Source organism: Dermacentor albipictus, chromosome 3 (assembly GCF_038994185.2).
Source record: "Dermacentor albipictus isolate Rhodes 1998 colony chromosome 3, USDA_Dalb.pri_finalv2, whole genome shotgun sequence".
Taxonomy (NCBI): domain Eukaryota; kingdom Metazoa; phylum Arthropoda; class Arachnida; order Ixodida; family Ixodidae; genus Dermacentor; species Dermacentor albipictus.
Genome location: NC_091823.1, coordinates 58,169,532 through 58,196,775, shown reverse-complemented (window position 1 = coordinate 58,196,775; position 27,244 = coordinate 58,169,532). Strand labels below are relative to the sequence as shown.

The following is a 27,244-nucleotide window of genomic DNA, read 5'->3' as shown; positions in this document are numbered from 1 at the left end:
GTTTTTATTATAAACCGCCAATAACTCAAGGTGTTGCAAACAGTGCGTGGTTCTTTATACTTCCTCATTCACCATCATAACGGCGTGAAATATCACCACAGAATATTTCAAGGCCATTTTTTTGCCACTAAAGGCAAATGATATACATTAGGCAGCAGGCTCCAAAGAAATAGCACAGAGACCAAACGTCATTGTGACGTAACAGATGGTTGTTATCTCAGCTCTTACGTCTTTTTCCCACCGGCCTTTAAGAAACACATTGACAGTTTCCTACTTCACTCGCTTTGCGCAGGTGAATGGCCTGTCTTTGCTGGGAGCTACACACCAGGAGGCTGTGAACATTCTGAGGACTGCCGGCGACACCATACGGCTCGTGGTCTGCGACGGCTACAATGCTGCCACGACTCCGGGTGGTGACTCTCCTAGCCAGGGAGGCTCGCTGAAGACTGCCGCCTCTGTGTCCTCCATCGATCACGAGGATGAGGTGACGCTTGCCTTGAGAGAGGTGAGCACTGGAGGCTGTCGTAGAGTCGCCATTTGTTGCTGAAAATAGGATACGCTGAGGTTTTGAAGGTTTCCATTGCGACAGGGTTTCCTACCCTGTGGAAGTGGAAGCCTGAATTCTTAAAAAGTGCCCGTGTGCCTTTTATTTCAGTCAAGTGTCAGTCATATAATAAAAAGCATGTAATTTTTAACCTTCTCAACAATAAATGTCATGTGGATGCCAGTTCAGCAGCATTTCTTATTTAGCAGTCAGCGTCGGCCTGCCTAACAGCTAAGGTACACTTGCCGTAACAGTAGAGTAGCTTGTTCAGGTTCTGACAGGCTGATAACATTTTCACATGTTGTGGAAATGGGCTTTCAATTACACCGGTGCTAAATTGAACAACACAATGCAGCTTTTAAAGAATTATGGCCTTTGAGAAGTTGTGCATGGCGCTGCATGCCATTAGCTTGTGCCATGTGACCATCACTGGCTGCCACTACTTCTATTTAGCTCTAAATTGAACTACAGAAATGCAAGGTAAACAAATGCATGCATAGCTTCAAAGTTCCATGCTTCGAATGGAGTATAGTGTGGGTAATCAGCAGACAGTTTGCCCTGTTGAACTGCTGGGCCTGCAGTGTTGTAAATAAATTGAGTAGCTTGTAGTGCATTATTTTGTTCTTGCACCTAGTTTACCTGGAGAGTTTTTTTTTTTTTCTGCCTTGTGACAGTGATTGTTGTGCATGTGTGCATCTGTTTTTGCCACTTTTCTTTAAGGTTTTTTTTTTTGCCCCGAACGTACTAGTTCATAGCATGCAGTTTTTTTTTTTTTTTTTTGATGTTCACTGTAACTGGTGAAGGCAACTTAATGTTGTGCTTTGTTTGTAGTGAGCTGCACACTTGCCGTAGAGCTGTAACATGGGTTCTTTTGGTTTATGCCTTTTTGTTGCTGCTTTTTGTAACTGCTACCAGGAGCAAAGTGCACTCAGAGAAACAGCGCAGTGGGAAAAAGAGGACCGCGATACCATAGTGAGTTTAGCATGCACACCTGTTTCTCCTATCTCTCTCTCTCTCTTGGCACGTTTCCGTTGGCAGGAAAGTACAAACTTAAAGGCCACCTGCAACGAAATTTCACTGGGGCTAAATTGCCTATAAATGCTTAACATATACTATCAGTGTAGTCTTGCCAAAGCCGCAGGGATTGTAATTGTCTGGTTTTCTTGTTAGAAGCCTTTAAATAGCGCCTCAGCAGACGACGCATGCACCTGGTGTTGAGCGGTAATGGTGTGGATATGACGAAAGTTTCAGAACCGTACATGACTGCTGATCTCTCAGTTGCACCTAGCCACCCAGGCGTGTCGCTTGCTCAACTTTCTAAGTTGATGGGTGTCTCTCTCGCCGTGCTTTCTCATTGTGCACATGATTTGAGCTGTTTCAAGAATGCCTACGTATTGTGTGGCCATCAGGTGCTCAAACGCGTACTCGAACGCTTACTCAAACACTTACTGAAACACGAGCAATGGCTGTGCAGTATACAACGCAGCACAGAGGAAACCGAACACATCTTTGCTGTCCCGGTTTTCAGAGTGCAAGTGTACACACAGCTCCACAGCAGGCAAGTGCAACGCCAATCAGCCAATGCGTTCAAAGCATGTAAGCTGCACTTGACGGAGCTTCACAAGCTACATTTCATCAGCACAGTCACTCGCCTATGCTAGATCTGCTTGCCAAGCGCTTTCTCTTGATGACTATAAGTACTAAAGCTGCGATGGCGCATGAAAAGCAAAGGTAAATTGTATTCAGGGGCGATATTCTCAAGCAATCATTTCCTGTAGTGCATCACCTTGGAGACATTTGTCGCATCTCTACATTGGACACGTCGAAGTAAATGAACGAAAGCCTTTCTGAAACAGCGCCATGAATGCTGTCAGCAGGAGCGGCATGCTGCATTTGTCACAAAGGAGGACGCGATGCGTCCGCCATGGTGTTGATGCTGCGGCAAGCCATGCAGGAATGTGATGCCACCAGAGCGAATTGGGCAAAACTTTACTATGGCCGGAGTCCAGCCTGTCTGGCCATTACTCTATGCGCACTTTGCACCAAGCCCATGGCCGTACTCTGCTACTTCTCATCCATTGCTAGAGATGGCAGTAGTTGTCTAATCGACCGACGAGTCTGGCATCTCCAGTGTGTCAGGCAGCAACCGGTGAACTCAGCCGGAGACACTAAGATTTCTAAAATTTTATCCTGCTCTAAATGTGACCCGCAGCAGCGTGGCAATCACTTATTCTTGTGATGCAAGTGTACAAGTGCGTGGTGAGTGAGTGTTTTGTTGTTTGTCAAAGGCGCAAACTCAACACACTCTCACATTGGTGAACATGAACTGTATATAGGCCAGCATTCTGCTGGTCAGCCAAGCCAGCGCACCATGCACTCTGCTCAATCGGCTCCGGCATGACATGGGACAGCTTCTATTCCTGCACCAGCCACACTGGACTGTAGAGCATCCAATTTTCGCCGATGTAGCCTATCTGTGCTGCACGTGAATCGCATGCGCATTACGCCAGGCTATATACGCGGCTTTAGCTCGGTCACCCCAATACGCATCGAGGCTTTGCTCTTTGAACGTAGGCAACAAAATACAGAAAACCGGCTGGACTTGTAGAATATTTCACATTAAAAGAATGTTACTGTCGCGCATCGGTGTGGGCACAGTGCACGAAGGCACTAGCCGAGAGCTGTGTGGCTGGCAGACGTGCGGAACCTGTTCACTGATACACGGGAATGGTGTACAAGCAAAGAAAGCAGACGACCCAGGCACTGGTTCTCTACAGTCTACTCATTTAGTATGTCACTTCTGATGAGCAGTAATGGCGGCGTCTTTTTCAGTTTTGATTGGAAGAACACAGATTTTTGTGAGCATCTTGTGAAGCACCCACTCGCATTTGAAGTGTAGAATTTTCCAAAGAGGCTACTGTATGTCTAAATTATCTGAATGGGGCTTTTTACATGGTGCAGAGTTTCATTGCAGTTGGCCTTTAAGACTGTTGTCGTTGCCAGAAGTTTCGAGCACCATCATCTTAAGAGGGCACTGAAGCACTTTTTGAAGACGGCAACAAAACGTTCCCGAGCTTAAAACAATGCTGCCACAAACATGCGAGCCAATTATTGCTATGCTGCAGACAGCAAGGAGCCTACAATCTTGCAAAATAGATTGCTTGCCCTCTCACAAGTTTTATGCACTGTGTGTTACATCAACAATGACATTGGGTGGATGTTCATGAGCATGAATTACTTGTAGACAAAAGCTTGCGCATGGATGCCTGGCCTTTCACATCTAAGAAAGGGGAAGTTTTCATATTCTGCTTGTCGTGTCGTCACGCCTTTGTGAGACGCCAACATCAACAGGTTGCCATAAGCACACTGAAGAAAAAAAGATAAAAAGGAAGGCACAGTAGGCAGTTCACTGCTATCAACGGTGGCCCAGTTGAGAGAAACCAATGAATTCAGGGGGAATCAGAAAAGTAAACATTGCACTCGTTGTATTGCCATGGATTTTCATTTTAAAAATTTTGGGCATATTCATACCCATTGAAAGCCATCACACTTATTCCAATGCATATCTCAGATTTCAAGAAAATTGTTTCAGTGCCCCCTTAAAGAGGTATGCACATTTGAAATGTGCCGTCTCTAAAGCCTTCACTTGCCAAGCTTGCATGTTTAAATCTGTAATTCTTTCGCCTTAACTGTGCACATTCTCTTTAGAGGCAGTCAACTAACTGAGCGTTATTTAATCTGAAAATCGGCTACACATTGGTGTCTAGGTATTTCTGCATGCATTTACCACATTTCGCAGCCTTGCTTAGAGTTCATGAGAATGTTACTGTTGGTAAGCAACATTCATTAAAATATGTTCTTTCTCCAGAACTGCTTTTTTCTCAATTTTAAGCTATGAAGTGAACTAGTTCAAAATTTTTAACTATTATAGCTAAGGTCAAAGTCTCTTTGTAGCCTAATGCAAGTCAAGAAGTCAATTTGTATATCCAGTCAATTTTGGCCAGCTGTGCATGCATAGAGAGAAAACACCATAAATAAAGCTACTAAATAAAATTATTTCATTCGCAAGTTCATTCAGAACTTGAAGCAACACTAAGTACGGCTTATGTTCTTTTTGTTGTGGCAACTCTTAGCAAGAACAAGCTTTGCAAGAACTGCTTGCAAAGCAGTAGGGGTGTGCGAATAGTGATTCTCAAAACTGAATCTAATATGAATCGAATAGTGCCAGAAGCGAATCAGATTGAATAGATTTTGAATAATGAACAGCCGTTATCACAATTCGTATAAAATGATGTTGACATCCTAGTATTCTCAATGTTAGCAAGTTTCTGTTATTACATAGTACGTTATGAAGAGCTGTTTATTAAGAACACAAATGGAGCGTTAAGAGCAAACAAGTAGTTTCTTTGTATGGAAAAGGCTCTTCAGAGCATGCAAGTGATCGCTGTACAGTCTTTTAAGTATGGCTACCTAGGTGACGTAGCCTGCTCCACTATACGAGTTGTCATGTTTTATTATACTACGCCCGCAGCGGTTAAAATTTACCGTACTTTTGCTCCAATCTTTTATTTGGGCATAGTTGATGTTTTGAAATATTAGAAACGCATTCGAAAAATATTTGCACTTACAAATAGTGGCTATTCAATTTGTTATTTGAAAGTTTTGAATATTCACACACCCCTGCGAAGCAGCACTAATTCTATCTTATATTTGCTCTCCGTACTATATGTTCTTCCTTTCTTTTTTGTTTATTTTGCTTTCTTTGAGCTATCATTGGTTGCTGTATCATATAGAGTGCCTTACTACTGTTCTTTTTAATACTGCATGTGTCGAAATTCTTTGGCGGTAGTGAGTTGCAAAGTAATTTTTCTCTTGCAGGTGCTAATATATTATATATATATACTATATTGCATTTGGAGGCAGGGTTACTGCAAATCATAATGAATCGTTGTTAGTGCACTTCCTTGTCTGCTGTTGTTAATTTTTATTTTTCTGTTATGCTCACTGCATTGTACCATAATAGTTTCAGCAGTGATTGTTACTTTTTAGTTTATTTCGCAAGCAGCCTGGATGTACAGAGGAGTACTGGTTATAGTTCATTATTGTGCACGTCTAATACTCTGTCTCACTAATTCAGCACAGTGCAGCGAAGGCTCATGTCAGCCAATCAATAACAGCCCACAAGAGCCAGCTGCATGCTCCAAGAAGGGAGGAGGGCTAGCCTATTGTGCACCTCTAATCGTTCCATGAAACTTCATTCAGTTGACACTGCATGGAAGGCATTCAGAGGTGGAACAACGGAGGAGCCTTTCTTGTGGTTCTGTTCTCTGATTGGCTTACGTGACCCATAGGTTTCACAGCACTGTCCGCAGTTAGCGAGACAGGGTCGATGTAGTGTGTGCTGTTGTTGCCCTCTTCCTCTCTTTCTTTATAACCCCACCTTCTCCCCACTTCTTTTTTTATCTTTATGGTTGAACTAAATGATTGCTTGGATCAAATTCAGGTCATCTTAGAGCAATATTAGGTAGTTAACAGCATTTTCTGCATTTTCTTTAAGTTTGTAAAAGCACACATATTTAGGTACGCAGCATGCATATACTCGCTCACCCACACGCCCCTTCTCACCTCCTTGTTGCCAAATTCAGGAAAGGCTGAAGAAGGAGAGGGATGCAGACACGCACAGCTTGCACAGCTTCACCTCTGTCTCCTCACAGCACTCGGGCAAAGCACTGGCCACCCTGCCCACTGACGTAGGTACCCTCCCTCCCTTGTAGCAGACCTTTCCTCCTCCTCCGCCTCACCGCCCTCTGGACAAGACGCCCTAGGGAAGAGAAACTCTGCGCTGGCACCAGCATGGGCGTATGACCATGGGCTGTACTTTTAATCGATCGCTCTAGCTGATTTATTCAAGCTTAAATTTCACATAAAGGTAGCATGTTGTAATGCATCAGCTCGCCGACACCATAACTGGATTTAGTACTTGTCTGTTTCACCTGGTAAGAGATAGCTAGTATGCGTTTCCCCATGGTAATTCTGGATGAAGAATGTAGCTTTTTTTTGCCATAGAATGATGGTGCTGTCTGTTGCTCTTTCAGTGAAACATCGCACATCCTGTGTTATTAGACTGGAAGTCATGCATGCGTTTGGCTTTAGAATACTTCAGAACAGCTCCCACGCCCACCCCCTAACACAGTTTACAGCCAAAACAACCTTGATGCACATCCTTAGAACAAAGTGTATTTACACGACTGCAAGGAGCAGTTGTACATAAAATTACTGCCGCAACAATTTGTGCAACAGTCATCGATCACGGATACTGCCTCCAAACAGCTCAACGTAAAAGAGGAGATAAGGGCCGTAGATGCGGTAGAGTTGCTAAGTGGTGTCTGGTATGCTTGGTAGTCTGCACAGTCATGATAGCATAAGGTAGAGGAATAATCATCCTTAAAACCACCACCTATGATCGACATTTGACACTAAAGGTTACCAGTGCAATTGTGAAATTTTTGTGAATTTGTGAAAATTGTGAATTTTAGATTAATTTTTTCATTCAAGAATTTGTGCATCAGAATACCTAGTGAGTATTTGTGAAGCTTTTGAACAAATAATACATTGTATGTAGAAGTGAGGAGGCATTAGTCAGCAGACTGCTTAAAGTTATGATGCACAGTGGTTGGTTTTGAATATGTTGCAATACGCATAAGTGTGATGCATATGTGATACCCCAGGAGGTAATGTGATAATTAGTATGACTGTGAAAAAAGCATAGTGAAGAGAGGTGACTGAATGCCAAACGCAAATTTTTTTGTTAATGTGGAAATATGTATATGTACATAAAATTTTAAATGTTTGTCCGGTTCGACACCTAAGTACTTAGCATAGTCAGGTGCAACAAGAGCAATGTTTCCAATATGTATAGAGGGACTTCCAGGGACTTCCTTTGCAAAGATGTGAAAATTACAAAGCAGAATTTTTTAGCTTAAATAAAGGTTCATTCCTTTGGCACTAGTGTAATATATTTCTGCATTAATATTCAGTTTGGATAACAAAATATCTACGCGTCTATCAGCAGAAAGAATGGTACGGTCATCAACATAGAGTATGCAGTTAGAAGATGTTAAACACAGGGGTAAGTTGTTAATATAAATTAAAAATAAATCTTGGTCCAAGTATTAAACCTTGTGGGGCACCAGTGTTAGCTTTAATAGGCTGAGAATAACTTCCAGATAGACATGCAATTTGTTCCCGATCAAGTAAGTAGCTGCACATTAATCTTAAGGCTGGACCAGTGATCTCAATGGCATTTAATTTATTAAAACAGTATTTTGTGGACAGTAGAGTCAAATGCTTTCGTTAAACCAATACATAGCACGCCAACAAATTTGCCCCTGTCAACAGCAACTTAAATTTTGTCAGCTAAAGCTATTACTGTGAGTTCAATAGGAAGTCCTTGTCTGAAACCAAGTTGCTGTGAAGATGAAATGTTGAATTTGCAAAGATAATTTGAGTGCCGTTGGATGGATAATTTCTCAAATATTTTACTAAAAAGTGAAATAATAGCTATAGGTGGCTAGCTCGATGTTAGTCATTTATCGCTACTCTTGAACACTGCAACTACTTTTGATTTTTTAGAGCTGTTGGGAATATGCCCATCTTAAAACGTTTTGGTAATGATGTGGGAAAAAGGATCGCATATCACATGAGCTATCAGTTTTATTTGAGAAGAGTGAAAATTGTCAGGGCAAGGGCTTTGTGGATGACTGCACATACGTCATCAGGCAATTCAAGATAAAAAAAAAGGTTGTGATGTGCACGAGGGTATGCGTGATGAAGTGTAACAGTATCAGCGTTCCGGTCCACACTGAAAGATTTGCAAAACACGTTGGCTATGACAATTGGTTTATCACAGCTCTGTTCTCAAACCGATGTGATGGCAGTATGTGTACTAGACTGACCTAACATGCAAGTTATAACAAACTGTGCTTTCTAACACGTAATAACACCAGTTGGTGTTTCTCCTCTGCGATCTTTTGTGTATGCGCTTTTCGGAGTGCAGAAAAAAAAGGGGCATGTAGCTTTCTGGTAACTGCATTTTTAAATCGTAGAACACTTTTGTTCGATGGCTAGATAAAATAAAGAAGATAGTCCTACCTATTGCGAGGAACTGTAGAAATAGTACTTGCATACTTAATTTGTAAGCATAATGTGTGTAAGCTTATGCCATATCATTCTTAGAAGATTTCATTTTTCTATTTTTCTTATGAGTTGCACTTTGTTGCGTTTTTCTTGCTTTATTTTGTTGCTTTCCTTTTTCTGTTTGTAAAGCAGTGTTCTGGCTTGAAAGCACTGAAAATTCGGATTTAAACAAGTATTGACATCCATTCTATGATACAGAAATTTTGATTTAATGCCAGGAGCAAACTTTCAGTAGGTATATGGTTATGTAAAAACGACTTTTTTTGTCCCACTCGCGTTTCGTCCTGTGTATCACTATGCCTCATCTTGTGGAGACATAGTTTCACGAATTCTGTCTGTCTAAATGAATCCATACAGCAGGGTTTCCCAAATATATTATGCTGGTAGCGGTCATGAGTTCTTTCAGCTCTCAGTGTATTTGTACATCTTTCCGTCTGTAGGCTCCACTACAAAACTAGCTACTTTGCACAACCTTCGTAGTTACTTCGATTATCCTCTTCAAGGTTGGCTAAATGGTACTTCAATAGTCCATACAGTTGTAGAGCACCGACTGTAGCGATACGTAATTTCTTCTTTTAGCCTAATATGGCCATTTTAATGAAGCTTGGTTTTATGTTTGATATTGTAAGCATTATCATCATAGCTAGAGATTCTGAGAGCGCAATATTAGGTGACATTACTACACTGAAAAAGAAGGGCACACTTACAACACACATGCACTGTTTAAAAACCAGATTCGGAAAAAAATGATTAAGGACGACTGAAGCAGAGCCTCTGGGCCCCTTCATTAAAGGAGCTGTAAAGAGCAACAATATATTGAAAGAGGATAGTAAAACATTCTTTCAAAATTCTCTTTTCATTCATCAGTTAAAAAAAATGTTTTTATCTAGTGATGAATATTAAGTTCTAACTTGCCTTTCTTGACTCTCGCACTAAAACCGCAATGCAGGCACATCGCTGTGACGTCATGGATTTCAGAGTAACTCTTTTCTTATTTGGTTAGTTGTGGTGAGGGAAAGCCCTCCAGACTTGCTAGGCAGAATCTCTTGTTCGTTTAGAATGCAACTTAATTAGTCTATTTCCATTAACACCTAAAGCCTGTTTCACATGATGCGACTGCAACGACGAAAATCGGTGCTGTCGCACGCGTCGCAATGCGATTTTTAGAGGGCTCATTTCACATGATTGCGATTTTAACAATGCGACTGGTGCGACGCCCAGGGTTGCTTAGTGCCAGGTTTCGTGGCACACGCTGCATAATTCATTTATTGTAGTGAATAAAACGTTTACACTATAATATTATTGACTTCTTTTGATTATAAGCAAATAATATGTACGTTTACTCATTTAAAAACGTTAGTTAAGATTTGTCTTGGGGTGCGCGACGGCGGTTTCTGTAGTTCAGTGCGACATCGCGCACGTAAACAGCTGTTCGTAGGTGGTTCAGCGGTGTGTGTTGCCTTATCTACCTTCTATGACCGTTTTGTTCTGCCTCTGCTACAACAATCTGCAAGATGACCTATCGACAAGTTCATATAGCTACCCTCACCGTATATGCAGTATTCGGAATTCGGCTGCCACGAAGTTGTCGTGTCAGCCCAACAAGATCCTCGCGCTACCCGTGCTCGGCGTCAGCGTCTAGAGAAATGATGCGTGTATATTGCCTGTCATTGCGCATATGTGGTGCCTGCTCCTAGCCATATTCTTACGCCAAACGCAACAAGAAGCACCAACCCGAACGCCCGCGTGTGCCCCTGAACGAAGCCTCAAACGATCTGTGTGATTACGACGTGGAATGAAAATTGTGTTGTGAAATTCAACCTTAGCGCTAGCCTGGTTCGTCCATCGCCGTGCTTGCGCTGCGAATATATATATAGGAGCCCCCTCTCAATATTTCTAAAGGCGCAAAAGCCGACGCATCAAATGTTTCGAGCAGTTACCGTCACTTTTGTAGAAACCTGTACGTTGTAACATAGCATTCTAAAAGACACGCTTCTCGTCCACTTTGTTGTCCCGTGTCTCGCGCTGGTAGTATACTCGGAACTTCTAACAAGAAGACCATATCAATACGCGCTATTCATAATGCAGGATCGTAGGCCCACGGCAGGCGCACTTGCCGTAGAATTTTTCAGCTTTCTGCTCAGCCTCGCACGCCTCTCACGGTTAGCCTGTTTTGTGGAAATAAATATTATTATATTATTAATGTTATTAGATATTATAGTTTCTTCACTGTAATTTATAGCAATCGTCCAGATTTCTTAAGCTAGTCATGCATTTAACCTATATTAGATCAACATTGTTACGACATGCTTATGGGAGTCATTTCAAACTAGATTGCTCAGCCAGAGAAAGTACAAATGCAAGCCTCAATGTTTATTCCAATTTGGTATTCCTATACATTATATTGTCAGAATTTTATGCCTGCTTGCATTTCCTGCAATTCAATGTTCAGAGCTGGAAAAACTGATTCCTTTTCTTGCTGTCGAATGGCTGCTTCAATGTCGATAGCAAGCTATAATTATTCATTTCGAAAGTGTTAAGCAATGACTATATGTCTAAGCTTATCAGTGCGTTTTTGTTCCACGAACACTTTTAAGTTTTCTCTCTCCCTCTCATTGACAGCCATGGAATGAAACCGTTCACTTTCATATGTATCAGAATGCAAACATTCTGAAATTTGTCCTGAACATTTGTCTGCGTCCTATAGTGTGCATGTTTGTATTAAGTTCTGGGGTTACAATAGCAGTGATCTACACATATTGTTATATTGCAAGAAACAAATTTATTTCACTTTGTTTTCAAATCTACAATGTGGCCATGCAGTAACGACTGCATTAATAAGCAAAAAAGAAAACTGCAGATTCAGTGTACGTGTTGGAATCTATGCGAAGTGAAGTTTTTGTCAAGTGGTCAATTAAATGCTGTTAAAGTAACTGCGATATATACCATTTGTCTTATTTTCAACAATCCAACTTGTCATCTTTTGCAAGGTTTGCTTATGCACCGCATAGGTCACAACCTTAATGTCATGTAATCTTCATGCATTACACAGTTCACAAACCATACCGAAACGCAAACGGCAGTTAATGTAGATGCACGCTGCGAGACATCAACACAGTGACGTTTGTTGAGCAAGGAATGGTGTGAGGTGTATGCAGATGAATGAATGACGTGCTTATGTACTTATTTATTTATATACCTCGCAGGCTGCAAGGTTGGAGTATTATGTAAGGGGGAATAAAAAAGTTGTTACAAAAGGAAGAAGGGCACAACATTAAGAAAAAAAACAGCAAAAAAAAGCAGTACCACTACATTGCACCAACTAGCCCAACGTGTTTTACTGGCACATTATACAATACTTAACAAACAATAACAGAAAAAGTTACTGCCCATGCACCCTGTACAGACGGTAAACCAGCGAAGCTGAAATGTGCAGCCCCGGTTTTTATCACTGGGTTAATTCCAATGGCTTATTAAAGTCTTTCTATATTATTGGTTATGTCTGTGTTTCTTAATGAGATTATGCACATGTTTGGCTTGGGTTTATCACATTGTTTATTTGGAATGCCGCACATTGCACTTTGCAAGATCACCATCTTCGAAAGTGCAATGAGCAGCGGTTCATTGTGTTAATCCAGGTGGTCCGTCGAAGTCTTTCTGAATTATGTTACGCATTTGTGTTTTGTAATGTGTTAATCATAATGTTTATGACTCAGTTATGCACTGTAGTTACCAAGTGACACACCGGGGCTGCACATTTCATTTAATTAAATACAGGGACACATTTTTGAACCTATAGGGAAGTCTGAGAGAGACTTCTGCACGCGCGCTCTGCTGCTAGAGAGAAATGACGTCACTATCGGTGTAGCCATTGGCCCGCCACACCTTTGCTGCAAGATAATTATGACATCATGATCTTGTCTTAACCCCGTCCCACTCTGTGTCCCTTCCTTGGAATAATGCGTAGATAAATGTTTATGTGTTAAATGCATAAGCAATTTCTATGTCTACCCAACAAGAAATGTCTCCGTCCCTCATGTAAGACGAACAATGGCTCACAACCCCCGAAACAATGGCTCATACCCCTACGCTAGGGTTCTTGTAATCGGACCATGAGTGTTTCGCCTAGGCATATACAGCTTCACTCTAAAAAGAATGAACACCTTTCTGCTAGATACCAAGATAATCTCATGAGGTGTTCTAACAAATGAAAGTTTATTGACCATGCCGAGTAAATGCTGGTCGACAAGCAATAAATCAAATTTACACAAAAAGCAGAAGCAAGATCTAATGCGTGTCCATACAGATCCCAACAGGAAACGCATCCATCTCTGAAAGTGTAACAGCGGCCATGCTGACACAAGATTCTCCCAGTGTATTTGCATCTACAGCATCCATAATTTCTCTAGGCAGCCGATCTCCACAGAATGCTAGCTTCTTCCTCTACAATGCACTCTCCACATCTGAGCGTGCATCGTAGAGGAAGAAGCTAGCATTCTGTGCAGATCGGCTGCCTAGAGAAATTACGGAAGCTGTAGATCTAAAAATGCTGGGTTAATCTTGACATCACGGCCCCCGCTAAAAATGGATGCATTTCCCGTCAGGAAATGCACATGAATTTTCGCTTCTCCTTTTTGTGTATGTTCAGTCTATTGCTTGTCAGCGAGCATTTACTCGGTGTGTACATTAAACTTTTGATTGTTAGATCATCACGGTTTTCTTGTTTGTCCTATGTGTTCTTTGGTGCCATTTGCAGCCAGGCTATTCGTTTTTTTTTTAGACTGCAGCAAGTCACTTTAATAGCCCTCATGATACCTTATAAAATCTTTTATTTGGCCAATGTAGCAAGAATTTACAGTGTGAAGCAGTAAGAACAGGGTATGCTAACTTCTAATTAAAAGGTTTATTGTGAAAGTGCAGTGATCTATAAAGGTTACCACAACGTAGTGCAGCAATAAAACCTGATAAAGACTAGTGCTTGATGAAACCAAACATAAAAGCAGGAAAGGGGGAAAATACGTATAGATATACAAGTCCAGGGAAAAAAAACAGCGATGACCAAGTGTGCAAGTGGCTACCTTCCAGGAAACTCATTTTTTCCCCAATGGCATGGAACTGGAAGAATGTGCTTGCATTGCATAAGCAAACTGTCAGTCTGTCTATTGGAATAACAACAGTGTTTCTTGAAAGGTGCTGGCATGCAGGATTGGCAATTGTAATTATTTTTTCCTGCACTTGGAATTTTTCTCTATTTTCTTTCTGTAGCATATTTATTTGTTTGGCTGCATCAAGCACCAATTTTTATCTATCCTTCAATGATGTCTTTCTTTTTCTGGGGAAAATTCGGGGAAGGCAGGAGATGGAAATTCAAGACGATGAGCAACATGATAACAAGGTGAAAGTAGGAGCCAACGTTTCCACACGTGGACTTTGAAGAAGACAAGTCCACTTGTCGAAACGTTGGCTCCTGCTTTCACCTTGTTCTTGTTTTGCTCATCGCCCTTTTACAACTCGCCACATTTTTACAAATGAACCTCAGTTGAAAGTTAGTCCTCATCCATATCTAGTGTCATCCTGTTGATACTGCTCCATGCTATGCACTCTTGCAACATTTGTGTGTGTATGTGTGCACACGTGTGGATTTGGATGCGAGATCGGGCCCTTGGGCAGAGGTATCATTCTTCTCCTGTGCAGCCTTATGAATTCATTAACTATACTGCAACAGAAATGCAATGGACAGGAACGAAGTGAACACACAGAGCGCTTCGTTCTTGTGTGTTGTCTATCTGCTGCACTTTAGTTAATAATGAATACACACAAACTCATCTAGTTTTCAGTTATTATGTCAGGCTTATAAGCCCGCTTGTGTCCTGGAATAACTGCATGGCTATGTATCCTGTAATTTAATTTCTGGCCATGTGCTGGCAAGTCGCGTGTTAATCTCTTGATTTTCCTGACAATCTTGTGTGATGTGCAGGCCCAGACAGTTTCTGGTGAATCCATGCAGGGTGTTGTGCAGGGTGTAATCTGCATTACAAGTGCTGCTTTGATTGCTTTCCGTTCAGCTTTTCTAGGTGTAGGATGACCTAAAATGGTACTCACTTATATGGGGTTTAGTTTTGTGTAGTGTCATACTACTGTTACACTGCTATTGCCAGATCAGTGTACTATATGTGCCTTATGTTTGCTTGCATCTTCGTGATTAGCAACCTCCTGTGTTTGTTTGGCAGCTGCATATAATCTCCTGGCCTAATTGTTTGTCCCCATATTTCACGGTATGGGCCTGTTGTGTTTCAACTTCACGTACTCCCGAGGTTGCCTTTCTGAAGGGAGGGGTGTTTGCATCTCATATGCTAACTGGCATAGTATCTTGGGACGAGGTTCTGAGCTCTTGAGACAAAGAATTTGTGCTGCAGGCTGCAACTCTACTCTGTCTAGGTGCTTGTTCATTAGCTCTTTCTCATAGAGGTCTTCAAGCATGGTACAGTTGGAAAGACCTGTTATTACTACCCGATGCCTGTATTCGATGAGTTGTCTTTTTTGTGTGCTGTTGGTAATTCATACCGTACCATACCTTGGACACAAGCACAGCATCTGCGATTTTCTATAGTATCCGCTCGCCCACCCCCGTTATTTCGAGATTATTCTTTTCACCAGGTGTGGAAGTTGCGTCCAGGCATTGCATAATTGTTTCACCCACATGCTGGCTCTGCCGTCATGGGCTTACACTAGCTGAGGATTTGTGGATGTTGACTTGCGGGCATATTTGTCCAGCTATGTGGATCACTATGTGCAATCTGGGGTAGTTCTTGATTCTAGTCTTTCTTTTTTTCTGACGTCGATATGAGCTGACTTATCAGAAAGCGAGAGGCCAGACTAGCCAAGAAAGTCTGCAGTGTTGTCGAGGGCTTGTTGCATCATTTTTGATTTCTGTATAAGATAGCTTTCCCACAGACTGTAATACACCATAGGCTGTAGTGTTTCTTGTAGTATGCCCGTGTTGTTGGTGTGTGTGGGCTAAACGTACCTCCAACTCTCACCTGGAATTTTCTGTCTTTCAGAAAGTTAGTTTAAGTGTTCTACCAGAAATGTTTTTGCACATCGTTCCTCTTATTAGAGCAGCATGAGGTACTGCTGTTAACCCTTTAATGACGAGACATATAAATACCGAGAAAACATGTTTATTGTTCTATCTAAATATGCAAAACACGTCAAGAGTAAGCATAATCAACAAAAAGAAAAAATATTTTGCAGAAATTTTTCAGCAATAGAGGGAAAACCCCAGGCAGGAAACTGGAAGTGGGCTTCACCCCATTGAAGCCACCTAGCTTTATTTTCCATTTGTATAGACAGCTCTTATCATATGTGAACCAGAGGTGCCCATTTCATTTGCTTTACATCAGATGTGCGACACCAATGCAGCTGCATACGTTGCATTGGCCTGTCTCCTCTGAACTTGCTTGCACAAGACAGTGAGTCACGTGCCAAACTTCTTCTTCCTCGTCCAGTGTTCCTGCTCTAAACCAACAAATTGACAACCAACAACGCTTGCTGCTTGTCATTCAGTGTTGGCCGAAGACATTTAGCTAGAAACTTCGTACTCGATACTTAAACTCGACAAGAAAAAAATTCTTTTTTGGTGTGTTGCCTGTAGGCAACACTCGTCAATAAAGGGTTAAAAGCCTCTTCACTCTGTTCATTTTTTCATAAGCGGTATTACACAATGTCCTGCAATAAAGTTTCTGCTGCTTATGGCCCACTCATATCTGCCAGAAGGGACAACTCTTGAAAAAGGTTTTCTTTGTGCTATGTGTGCGACGTAGTATGAGCATTCATGCCTTGACATTTATACATCTGTATAACCAGCTTCTTGACAGAGTACTTGCTATACCTGATCATGCTTACTTGTGCAGTGCTGTTGAACAATACATATTGATGCAATGAATATTTACACACTTAAATTATCACGAAAGATGGTTGTTTTACAATTCTGCGCTTTGCTTTCTATTGGTGTTAGATTTTGCATAAGCATGCCCCCCGTGCAATAGCATTTTGAAGTGTAAGGGTTCAATAAAAGGTGATGAACTAAATCTAAGTGCAAGAGCTTTTTTTCGCACCTATGACTCCCATCGAAATGCGACTTCCATGGCTGGCAAATCAGTCCCTCGCCTTGTGTTAGCAGCAGAATGCTATAGCCACAGTGGCAGGTGAACAAATTGAAGAACAATATTTCTGTCTATAATTTTTTTTCTTGCCTGTATATAAGTAAAGTTTGGAATAAGTTTGTCATTGCAAAAAAGCCCAGTTTGTGTTCTTTTATTGAATAAACCACATATTGTGCATAGTTGAAATGCAGAAATTTGTTCTAAAATCCTCAGGTGATATATGTTCTTGCAAGTAGCATGGTATTTCATTACTTACAAAGATAGTAATCGCAGCGGATATCGTTATATGGGTTTACACACTAATATATGTGATCACAAACTTATTAGAAACTTACTAGAAACATGTAAGGCATGAATGTTTCTGCACACTTGATCAGCTGTGAACGTGCAAGAACTGCTTGTACTGGCTGACTTCACTGCACAGTTTAGATTTACTTTTCTTCAGCGTGTCATTTTATACTGTTTTATCCACACAAGAACAGGGCGTTTGCCTGCTTTTCGCATTGTTGCACGAGTTCTACATAATTGTGCAGGAGGGTACGTTGTCACTGTATTTACTTAATCTACTAGCTGTGCAGTTAGTTACCTTGCAGAGCAAGTGTTCATACAGATGCAGTAAGGATACAAAGTCCGCAACATAGTCAATGTTTATTGGTTTCTGTGCAAGAAAAAAAAAATTCTCCAGCGAAGAGGTGCAACCAAACGTGCATGTAATATTTTATTCAAGCCACGGATTTAATGCTATCGTAGCAAATTCATTACGATAGCCTACACTTTTGCTCTGTCAGATTTAATAAGAGGCAAGATAAGCTTTCAAGATGCATCGGGAAATTCGTGCTTGAAAACCGACAAGAAAATGCAACTGAACGGTACCGCGTTCAGCGCAACGTTGAAACTTCGGGTACTTTGCTGTCTTGTCATTTGCCCTTGACGAGGTTGAAATAATTCAAGCTGCTCCGTAAGCGCGATTTTTGCATGCTACTCAAAACATTGTAGCGACCTCGTCGTCTGCTGGGGATCGAACACCTCCTAGCACTGACAACTCGCAAAGGCGTACGAAGCAAACGTGAAAATGCACTTCATTTGCTGTGCAGAGTGTCAACAAACGCATAGAAATCGGAGAATGCAATCTGCGGTACAAGTTTTTTATTCTCCCTTCGCGTACGTACCGAATTCGACGATCCACGTCTCCGCGTATTGCACTTGTCGATCGAGACGCCATTTTCCAAAACAAACCAGCGAAATAGCTCCTTTGGCAGCTCTCCGCGCAATTTCGACGGAAAATCGCAGCGATCGGTGCGACGGTGCGACTGTGCGACCAACCGGTTGGTCGCAGCCGAAAATCGGGGGGTCGGCACTGCGACTGCGATTTTCATCGCAAACGACGGAAATCGCACTTCCGGTGCGACGAAAATCGCATCATGTGAAACAGGCATAACTGAATTGAGTAAGCGCTGCCGAGGTCCATGACACGATGGGGAGCTCATGTGGGGACTTTGAGGTGGTGTCGTCACTTGGCTTTTGATTTTGCATCTTTTCTGGCTTGGCATGCCTTCTCCTCTGGCAAGAATGGCCTTTTTTTTTTGCCATTGTAGAAGCGTAATCAACTAGTACAGCCTCACTTAATTTTTTTTCTCTAATGTCTCTTTAGCAGTGGCAGCTGTTTTGTCATCTGCTTTCGAGCTATGTGTAAGGCCACTGTGCCCAATCTTAGCTACAAGTCATCTCAAAAAGCCATAAAAAGTTGCCGTTGAACAAGCCAAGCAAGGCGACAACCACTGCCTGTTAACATTAGCACCTAGGTTCTGCGTCAGTTGCTCTTTGCAGTTTTTTTTTTTTTTTAGTAAGTGCTAAAGAACCAGGAAGGGCATTCCATAACCAAACAGTTTACTGCTGCATTGACGGGGGCAGACGTTTACCCTCTGGGCACTGTTTGTCGGGGTGCTTTGGTTTGGCAGGGCAAGGCAGTGGCGTTGCCTGCAGACAGTAAGTCAGTGGAGCAGCGTGTCATGGAAGTGGTCCGAGCCGCTGAGCAGCTTGTGAGTCCTGCCCTGGCCGCAGCTGCTACTTCAGTGACGCCACCAGCCACTTCTGTGCCTGTAGGCGAGCAGAAGACTACAACCGTTATCATGACCAAGAAGTCAGTCAGCCACCCACCAGCTTCAGCAACAGCCACGGTAAGCAGCAGAGACGGGTAATTTGGAGCTGGTGCATGCAGCATACCTGCCCTCTAACACGATAGGAGGGAAGATGCTAAAATTATGATCACCTTTATATATATATATAGCTCGACACAGGCCACATTTACAAAAGACAGGGTGGATTTTCTGCCTTGATTCACAGCCCAGAATATGTTGTCAAGCATAATTCATTCACTGCACTGTGCAATATTGTATTGGGCTGTGTAATTTGAGCTACAGCATTATTTTATTATTTTCCCAGCTAATGGGATTATTGTGATTTCAATTGAGTTCAACAGCAATAGCAGTGGCTCCAAAGCCAGCACAGGTATCTGAGGTGTGTGATTGTATTTTGTAGCAGCACGAGAAAATCTGCATTATCTGGAATGAAATTAGGGAAGTTGTACTTGTATGTTCTTGTATGAATATAACACTAGCTTCACACACCCCTTCAGGATAGATAATCAACCTGATAAACTTGAGAACACTATTGAGAGACAGGCTTCAGTAGTAGCCTGCTCATTATTGCTGGAAAATCAGCTAGATGCCGCAATTGACACAATATTTGTTCACAGCAGCTGTTATCACCACAGTGGCTCGTTTCAGCGTCATGTTGGCATTGTGGCTCAGCAGAAAAGCCAGAAGCAAACAAGCATAAAGTAAACTCAATCCTTTTTTTAATACATTGTTTTACATGCTCCAGCGTGAAAAAAAGGCAGACATTTTTTTTTGCTGAAAGTGTTATTTAGCTATAGGGACACCACAGCCAGCAAGTGTGAAGATTGATGCTTTTTCATTCCGTTCTAAAACTTGCTTGCTACAATAAATGATAAGCTGGAAAACCCAAAGTGCTTGACATGCATTAAGTAATTAGCCCCCTATCTTAGGCCTTAAAGTTTCGCTTCTAAAAGGGCCCTGAACTACCTTTTATCAAGGTTGAGATATCCAGTTGAAGTTAAACTAGACTATTTCAGAAAAAATTTGCAGAAGAAAGTACTGCAATGTGTTCAGCAGAAACAAAGTTATTGGCAATCAAAGATCACCTTTGATCCTCTTCGTGCTGCTTCTGCTCCTTCTTCAATACATTGCATTGCAAAGGCTTCGGTGGAGCGGGGCGTGCCTACAACGCTCCGCCTACTGAATGTCACCATGGCGCGCAGTTCAAGTTTGATTTTGGATGTTTGCGTAAACTTCACTATTTGCGATTTTGGCACTTGCTATGTGCCAAAAGTGGCTATCCTCAGTGTGCCGCAAAGTTGGTTGGGGGCGGCAGGGTGTCAGGATTGGGTGATGATGCAGACTGTTGTGACATCGTGCATTCCCATGCATGTTCTTGTGAGACGCATAATCAGCTTGTGTCAACTGTGCCTCTATTTCAATGCGTACGTAGTACGCATTGAAATAGAGCTACAGTCGAACCTCGATAGTTCGATCTCGAAGGGGTCCGAAAATTTCTTCAAATTAAAAGAAGTTCGAATTAAAGGAAGCTAATTTAATGGAGGACCTACCTGCAGTGGCGCATGTGCATGGAGCTAACACATGAGTAGGAAGTTCTACAAGACTTATTCACACGTCTGTAGAAATTACAGTCAATTATTAGGCATTGCTCGTACTGTGACAGGAGACGGCGGGTGCATGCGTCTATAATTAAAGGAAACATACCACGTCCCGTGACAATTGCCCCTTCAAACTTTTGGTATGCTTTACCGCGTATAACTTCTCTAGTGGGGCGAAGTTGACTTTCGGAAACCGGCATTATGCAACGCGCCATGCTTTCCGCGCTCCGAAGCCATTGGTGAGGATTACAAAGGCGCAGTCGGCGCCATTGCTAACAGCGACGAATTCTTTCAATGAAAAACACGACTTCGAACATCAAGAAGCTTGGTAGCGAACGTCGAAGTAGCTAGGCCTAGCATTGCCACGCGTGTGGCTACGGCTGCATGCGGATCTGCGTGCGAGAGCGGTGACTCGAGGCGGCGCGATAATCAAAATGGCGGTGATGGTGGCTTCGATTAATGCCGTTTCGGGCTTGTGGTCATCGCAAAAAGACTGGGAAGTCAGACGGTGAAGGTTTTTTGCGCCCAAAATTTCTGACGTTCTTTGCATTCACTCTATGGGGTACATGGCGGTGCCGCTACGTTAACATTAGTCACTAACCCATCACTAACAGAAGTAATTGGTGATGCGTGCCTGCACATGCCTGCGGACAAATTTCCGCTACTTTTTCTTTTTTCTGCACGCGGCATTGAGGAGGCTCTCCTAAGCCCTTCCTCCATGGTGGGGTCAGCGGAATGCTGGTTGGAGGCACCGCCGCGTGATTTGGCGCACTGCTGAGAGCATTGGAGTGCAGTATGCTCAAATTTTCGCACGTTCGAATTATCGGGTGTTTTCACCCATTGGAATACACATAACTTTGATGGGACCACAGCGTCAGTTCGAATAAACTGAATGTTCGAATTAAGTGTGTTCGAATTAACGAGATTTGACTATTTCAGAAGCATCAGAATTGCTTGAGCAGAGACAGCATAACAGGTACAAATCCAGTCTTCTACACGGTTGGGTTCTCTTCGTTTGAGCAATTTTTAATGTCAGTGTATAAATCTACAAGCCCAGTAGTGAATTGTTAAATATTTCTGGAACATTAAGCATGTGAGAATGCTGTAGACTGGCTTATGTGCATGCCAGCGAGCACTTTAGCGGCCGTGTTTCATGCATCTTTCTAGATTTAGTCCCCTGCTCGGCTTTCTTCTTTTTCCCTCGCTTGGCTTAGCATGAGCTTATTGAAAATGAGACAAATTGCACCACATTCTGTTGTACAGAACCAGCTTTCATACTTTTCTTTTTTTTCAGGCTTTCTTTTTAAGGCAACACCGCTACACAGATCGTGTTAGTAACTGTGCTAATATGTGGGGTGATAATTTTTCAAATTTTACAGAAGTATTAAAAATCACTTGTTGCAGATAATATAATTATAGTCCTTGAGCTGAATTATTCAAAGAAGTGGAAATTACTTGCAAGAGAAATCGAAGCACATATCTGACTAATTAAGAAAAAATAATTTACTTAGTTAATTGCTTCACAGTGCATCACAACCAGATGCTTAATTTCGTTTTTGGTGAGGGCAATAGACGGCATGCTGATGCAAACGCCACCCTACCACTGCATCTTGTCAGCCTCTGATTTCATGGGTAAGTTGCTCTCGGTGTTTGGAGATTATGACAGATTTTTCAAATTCAGGCACACATGGGCAGTGTTTGCAATGAATGTTAAGATGACCTTGAATGGCTGTGGGAACATTGTAAAAATGCTCTTTCTATCTCTCATTTAAACATTTGCCCAACGTACCTCTTTCCGCAAGTCAGGGTAAATCGTGTAAACTACACCCAATGTGCATGCTCCAAAATGCCTCGTATGGTTAGTAGTACAAATACTTTGTCGTGTGGTATGAGGAATCACACGCCTGCAGAGAATTGATAATTTTTCTGGAGCAGAAAAATGTTGTGTTTCTGAAGGCATACATGTTTTGTCGCAACCTAATACTCACAGCAAAAACTTACCTGTAAACAGTGTAGTGGCATTTTTGAGACAGCATTTCCTCTTGTTGCTAACCACTGACAAAGTAGGAGGTTTTGCTGTTTTACCAAATGACATGTTTGGCTCAAAAGCCCACGAGGCTATTAATTCTGTGTTCAAGTGCCAAGATGACATATCGCTTTTAAAAGTAAGAAAGGAGGCAAATATAACTTAGTGACTCATTGAGTTTAAACTGGTTAGCCAGTTCAATTGATAAAAGCAAGAAGCCTAGCTTGGATTTGTTTTTCACTGTCAAAACCAAGAAGGGAACCTGACAAAGTAGCGGCTTTGTTTTTACAGGAGAAACTTAACATGATAACAAGTGATGACCCTTTTTTGGTGAAAGACCCTCATGACATCATAGTGCATATTTCAAGTAACGACAAGGGCCTCAATGCCTGCTCTACTGATATCAAATACCTGTACCACTCTTAACCGCATGATATGCTGCTACAGTGCGTTGAGGACTGTATTGACCATTATGGCTCAGTTGCGTTCCAGAATGCTTCTGCTGTTTTGGTGAGTGGCCTCCTTGAGCTGCTTAGATTTTACTTAAGATCTATGTTTGCCTCAGGGAACGAACACATTTACATTAAAAAGAGCGGTGTGTGCATTGATTAATGCATAGCACCAATCTTAAGCGACATTTTTCTTGCTTACCATGACCAACGTCTTGCTAGCTGCCTTGATTTGTGGATGACCTTTTGTTAGTTTTTGCTTGTGAAGGTCAAGGTATTGAGCCTGCTGTTTCAGATGTACTTTGCCAATTCAAGCAGTGCTTGTCGCCACTTGTTCTGACGCATGGACTACCGGTGAATACCTCGTTAAAGTTTTTAGATTTGTGACTTAGTATCTCCAGAGATCACCTGCGCTGGATGTATGAGCCCCGAGGGAACAAGCAACTTTTGTCTTATCTGTCAGCCCTTTCCAAGCTGGTTAAACGCGGCATTGCATCTTTGCTTCACAAATGCCCTAAATAAGTCTTGCTGCCACTCTTTAACGCGCAGCCTCCTTGCACAGGCCTCCTGCCTTACATGTCCTAGGTACCCTGAGCTTCTGTTAGTTTTGGTAGCAGAAAAGATGTTAAACAAAATCAAGCTGGGAGACAAAGCACTAGCAGACTGTGCTGCAAGAGACAACAAGTGAGTCACAGTGCTCGCTTGCTTGCACAAGATATCGCACTGCTTGAAGAAGACAGGCAATAAAGTAGATGTTAAAGTTGTTTTTCCCACTCCGAAAAAATTATCAGTGCTCTGCAGGCATGTGATTCCTCATGCCACATGACAAAGTATTTGTACTACTAACCATATGAGTAATTTTGGAGCATGCGCATTGGTTGTGGTTTACATGATTCCCCTGACTTGTGGAAAGAAGTATGTTGACCAAACGGGCAAATGTTTTAATGAGAGATTGAAAGAGCATTTTCACAATGTTTACGCAACCGTTCAAGGTCATCTTGACATTCACTGCAGAGACTACCCTTGTGTGCCTGAATTTGAAAGATGCGCCGTAATCTCCAAACACCGAGAACATCTTACCCGTGAAATCATAAAGGATGACACGATGCAGCAGCTGGGTGGCCTTTGCATCAGCATGCTGTCTATTGCCCTCACCAAAAACGAAATCAAGTATCTGGCTGTGATGCTGTAGGGCTTTATGAGATGTGTGACATCATGCAAAAGTTTTTATTTCTTTATGCTCATGTCTAAAATATATAGTTCTGGTAGTCTCATAAATGAAGCTTAGTTGAAGTCAGCACCTGTGTTGTGTCCTTTTTTCTGTCCTTGTCTTTTGCACTGTGCAGACATGTCAATATAGCTAATGCAAGCAGTGCTTGGTGTATCAGAAATTTCAGGCATTCTTACTAGTCTAGGTATACATTTTGACCTTTCCAGCATTTGATGGATGTGTATCCCACTTTGCTAACCATGTGCAAGAAACTGTACCTTGTTATAGGGGGTTAGGATACCTTGAGTCTCCAGTTAAATAGCGATCTATTATGATGACAAATGGCTGCTGTCACTCTCTAGTATGTGCTTAGGCAATATGCACGGTTTAATATGTGTTTGCCAGCCAAAAGTGGGCTTTAATGCTGGCAGTCATTCATTGTTGTTAGATGAGTTCAGAGGCACCGTTACACACTGATCTTGAAAAATATTGCTGCCATCTGATGTTCTTATTGTGCCTTTACTATTGTAATACTGTTATCTATGCCCCAAATCGGACAATGACATTTAATCATCTTGCATCTCGTTCCACTTCAGCCTGCTTTGTTTCAAGTCTGTACAGTAAGGTGCATAGATAACAGTTAGTTCTTAGATAAAAGAGTAGTTAAACATAAATTTCTTGAAAATATCTAAACTGAATTGGTGCACTCTGTCACCTTGGATCTCTAGCATGTTTCATTGTACATGAAATAGGCTTGGAAGCATATGTTTACAAGGTTGCCGAAGCATCAATGCTTCCAGAAGTTCTTGAGCAAGAGCATTGCTAAAGTGCAATAAGACAGTATCTTGTTAAGGTATTTGTTATTGCTTAAGCATCCAAGGTACTATATTTTCCTTAGCATCTGGAATGTTATAGTTACTTCATGGTCAGTCCTTTTTAGTTCTGTTGTCTCTTTTAATACTAATCTCTTTGAAATAACAGTGTGGTGCTACTTACTAAACTTCTTTTTTATTTTTCCTACTCTGATCTTCGATGAGGACACACGTCGAGCAAATCTGTCTTCTTCTACATGCTCTTTTTTCTCTTTTATTCCGCCTTCACATCTTACTCCCTCCCGCCCACCTCCTTTCCTGAAACCATTATCATCACAACATTCGCTCCACTTTCTGCTTTTTTTTTTATTGACCTGGAACTCAATTTTGTTTCGTGCAGTGATTGCACTCTTTGGTTGCTCTGCTGGCACCCTGAACTGCTTGTGTTTTTTGTTTCCTTGTGTCAGAGTTTGATGTGGCTTTGTGCAACGCTGGACTCTTATCGAATGGACTGCTCTGACGAGATAAAGAAATGAAATAGGCTTAGGTGTACACTCGTAATGCACATCATCATCTTGCCAAGTATTGACTGTCTGCCACCGCCTCCTCTATTTCACGTGGAAGAAAACAAAAACATTCTCGCTTATGCACGCGCACCTTTGTGGTTCCAAGTCTCTGTCCGGTTCCGTTGCGCCTGGTGCCACAGCAACAACCTCAGTGCCTTTGCAAAGTGAAAGCTTTGCCTAATGAGGGTGTAGCTTCTTTTTTGGAATCGGGACTGTACATATCAGTTCCCTCAGCCCCCTCTTTGTATTCTCCCCGTCTGTCCGCTGGTACATTAAGGTTTACATCGGAGCACTCCCTTTTTCAGATGCATGTGAAATGCAGAAATGCGGTCTCCTGACCACCACTGAAGCTGTTTGGGTGAAGGTGATTGACTTTAAGATACACAGTTGAATTCTACACTCTGTTGGGAGCATATTTTTGGTTTGGTTCATGGAATTGTCATAACTCGAAAAGGGTAAAATATGCATCAGCAAGTGTTTACGACGCTGCTACTTTGCCGCAGTTTCATTGTAAACTGTCTTTATTAGGACAGGGTGTCAAAGGTGAACAAAATTGGTATATTATAGATGGTAATGGGACTTCTGCAAGACTCATGTAAGCAATGTAAAAGGCCTCACATAAGATGTGAACTAATCATATTTGTCCCCTCTGAACACGCATAAGTACATTTAGAAGAATTACAACATCTACGTTTTGTATTGAGTTCTAAACTTGGTGCCCCAACTCCTTTCTTTATTCCAGTTTTTTCTAAGTTTTGTAAAAAGCTTCCGGTAGTAAATGAACATTCTGTACTTATCAGTAGAAATTAGCCTTCTCTATTAAGTTCAGTGGATTTCGCTGATATTGGTTCAGCAGTTGCCTGAGAGGAGCACTTCTGCAGTTCACGTGTATTTGAGTAAAGAAATTGCAGTTAATGCCAAGCTGAAGGTGTCCTCTTAATGCACATTCACTCCTTTGGTCACTGCTTTAGGCTGAAATGGCATTGAATAGATATGCAATGGCGGTCCCTTATATCTACTGAGGACAGCTTTACATGTAACCAGCAGGTGAAAACAGCAGTGAAAAGGTTTCGCTGCTGAAAGCAGTGCTTTGGCACATAAAAGGAGGTGTACATTTCAAATAACTAGTATCTAAGAATGTCTGCCAAGCTATAATACCGAGTACAGTATTCCTTGGTGAACTGCGATACATTGTTCTTAGTGTTTTTGAGCTGTAATTGCTATATATTATATATATATATAAATATGTAATATCTTGTTGGTTCATTCTTTACTTGTATGTACCTAAATTCCCAACCGAAATATATTTCTGGGTAGTTTCTGGACACTACATTTTAAATGGCGTACCTGAGCAATTGTGCTGCTTATTCAAAGAACTGCCTATTCTGCAATGGTCTTAGTACGCTTTACAGAGGAGGCTCACATTTTCAGACTGCTTATTTCCAGCACCTTCTGTGTAACCTTATGCTTTAGCTCTAGATGACACGGCGTTCTTGCTTGGCTTCTCTGTTTTTTTGTAATCTTGGAAGGACATCATTCT

The 27,244-nt window shown here is 41.8% G+C and overlaps 1 protein-coding gene across 8 annotated transcripts in view; it reads left to right on the top strand.

Annotated features, from left to right (window-relative positions):
• The window catches only part of LOC135898732 (protein lap4-like), a 183,635-nt gene that overhangs the window by 132,963 nt on the left and 23,428 nt on the right, over window positions 1-27,244 (top strand). For 7 of the 8 annotated variants that reach the window (XM_065427843.1, XM_065427851.1, XM_065427842.1 and 4 more), the window contains 4 exons: window positions 293-505; window positions 1,460-1,516; window positions 6,190-6,294; window positions 18,864-19,082. In XM_065427843.1, coding sequence (XP_065283915.1) covers window positions 293-505; window positions 1,460-1,516; window positions 6,190-6,294; window positions 18,864-19,082 — 594 coding nt within the window. The remainder of the gene's footprint in view (window positions 1-292; window positions 506-1,459; window positions 1,517-6,189; window positions 6,295-18,863; window positions 19,083-27,244) is intronic. The other variant, XM_065427845.1, reaches the window with a different exon arrangement.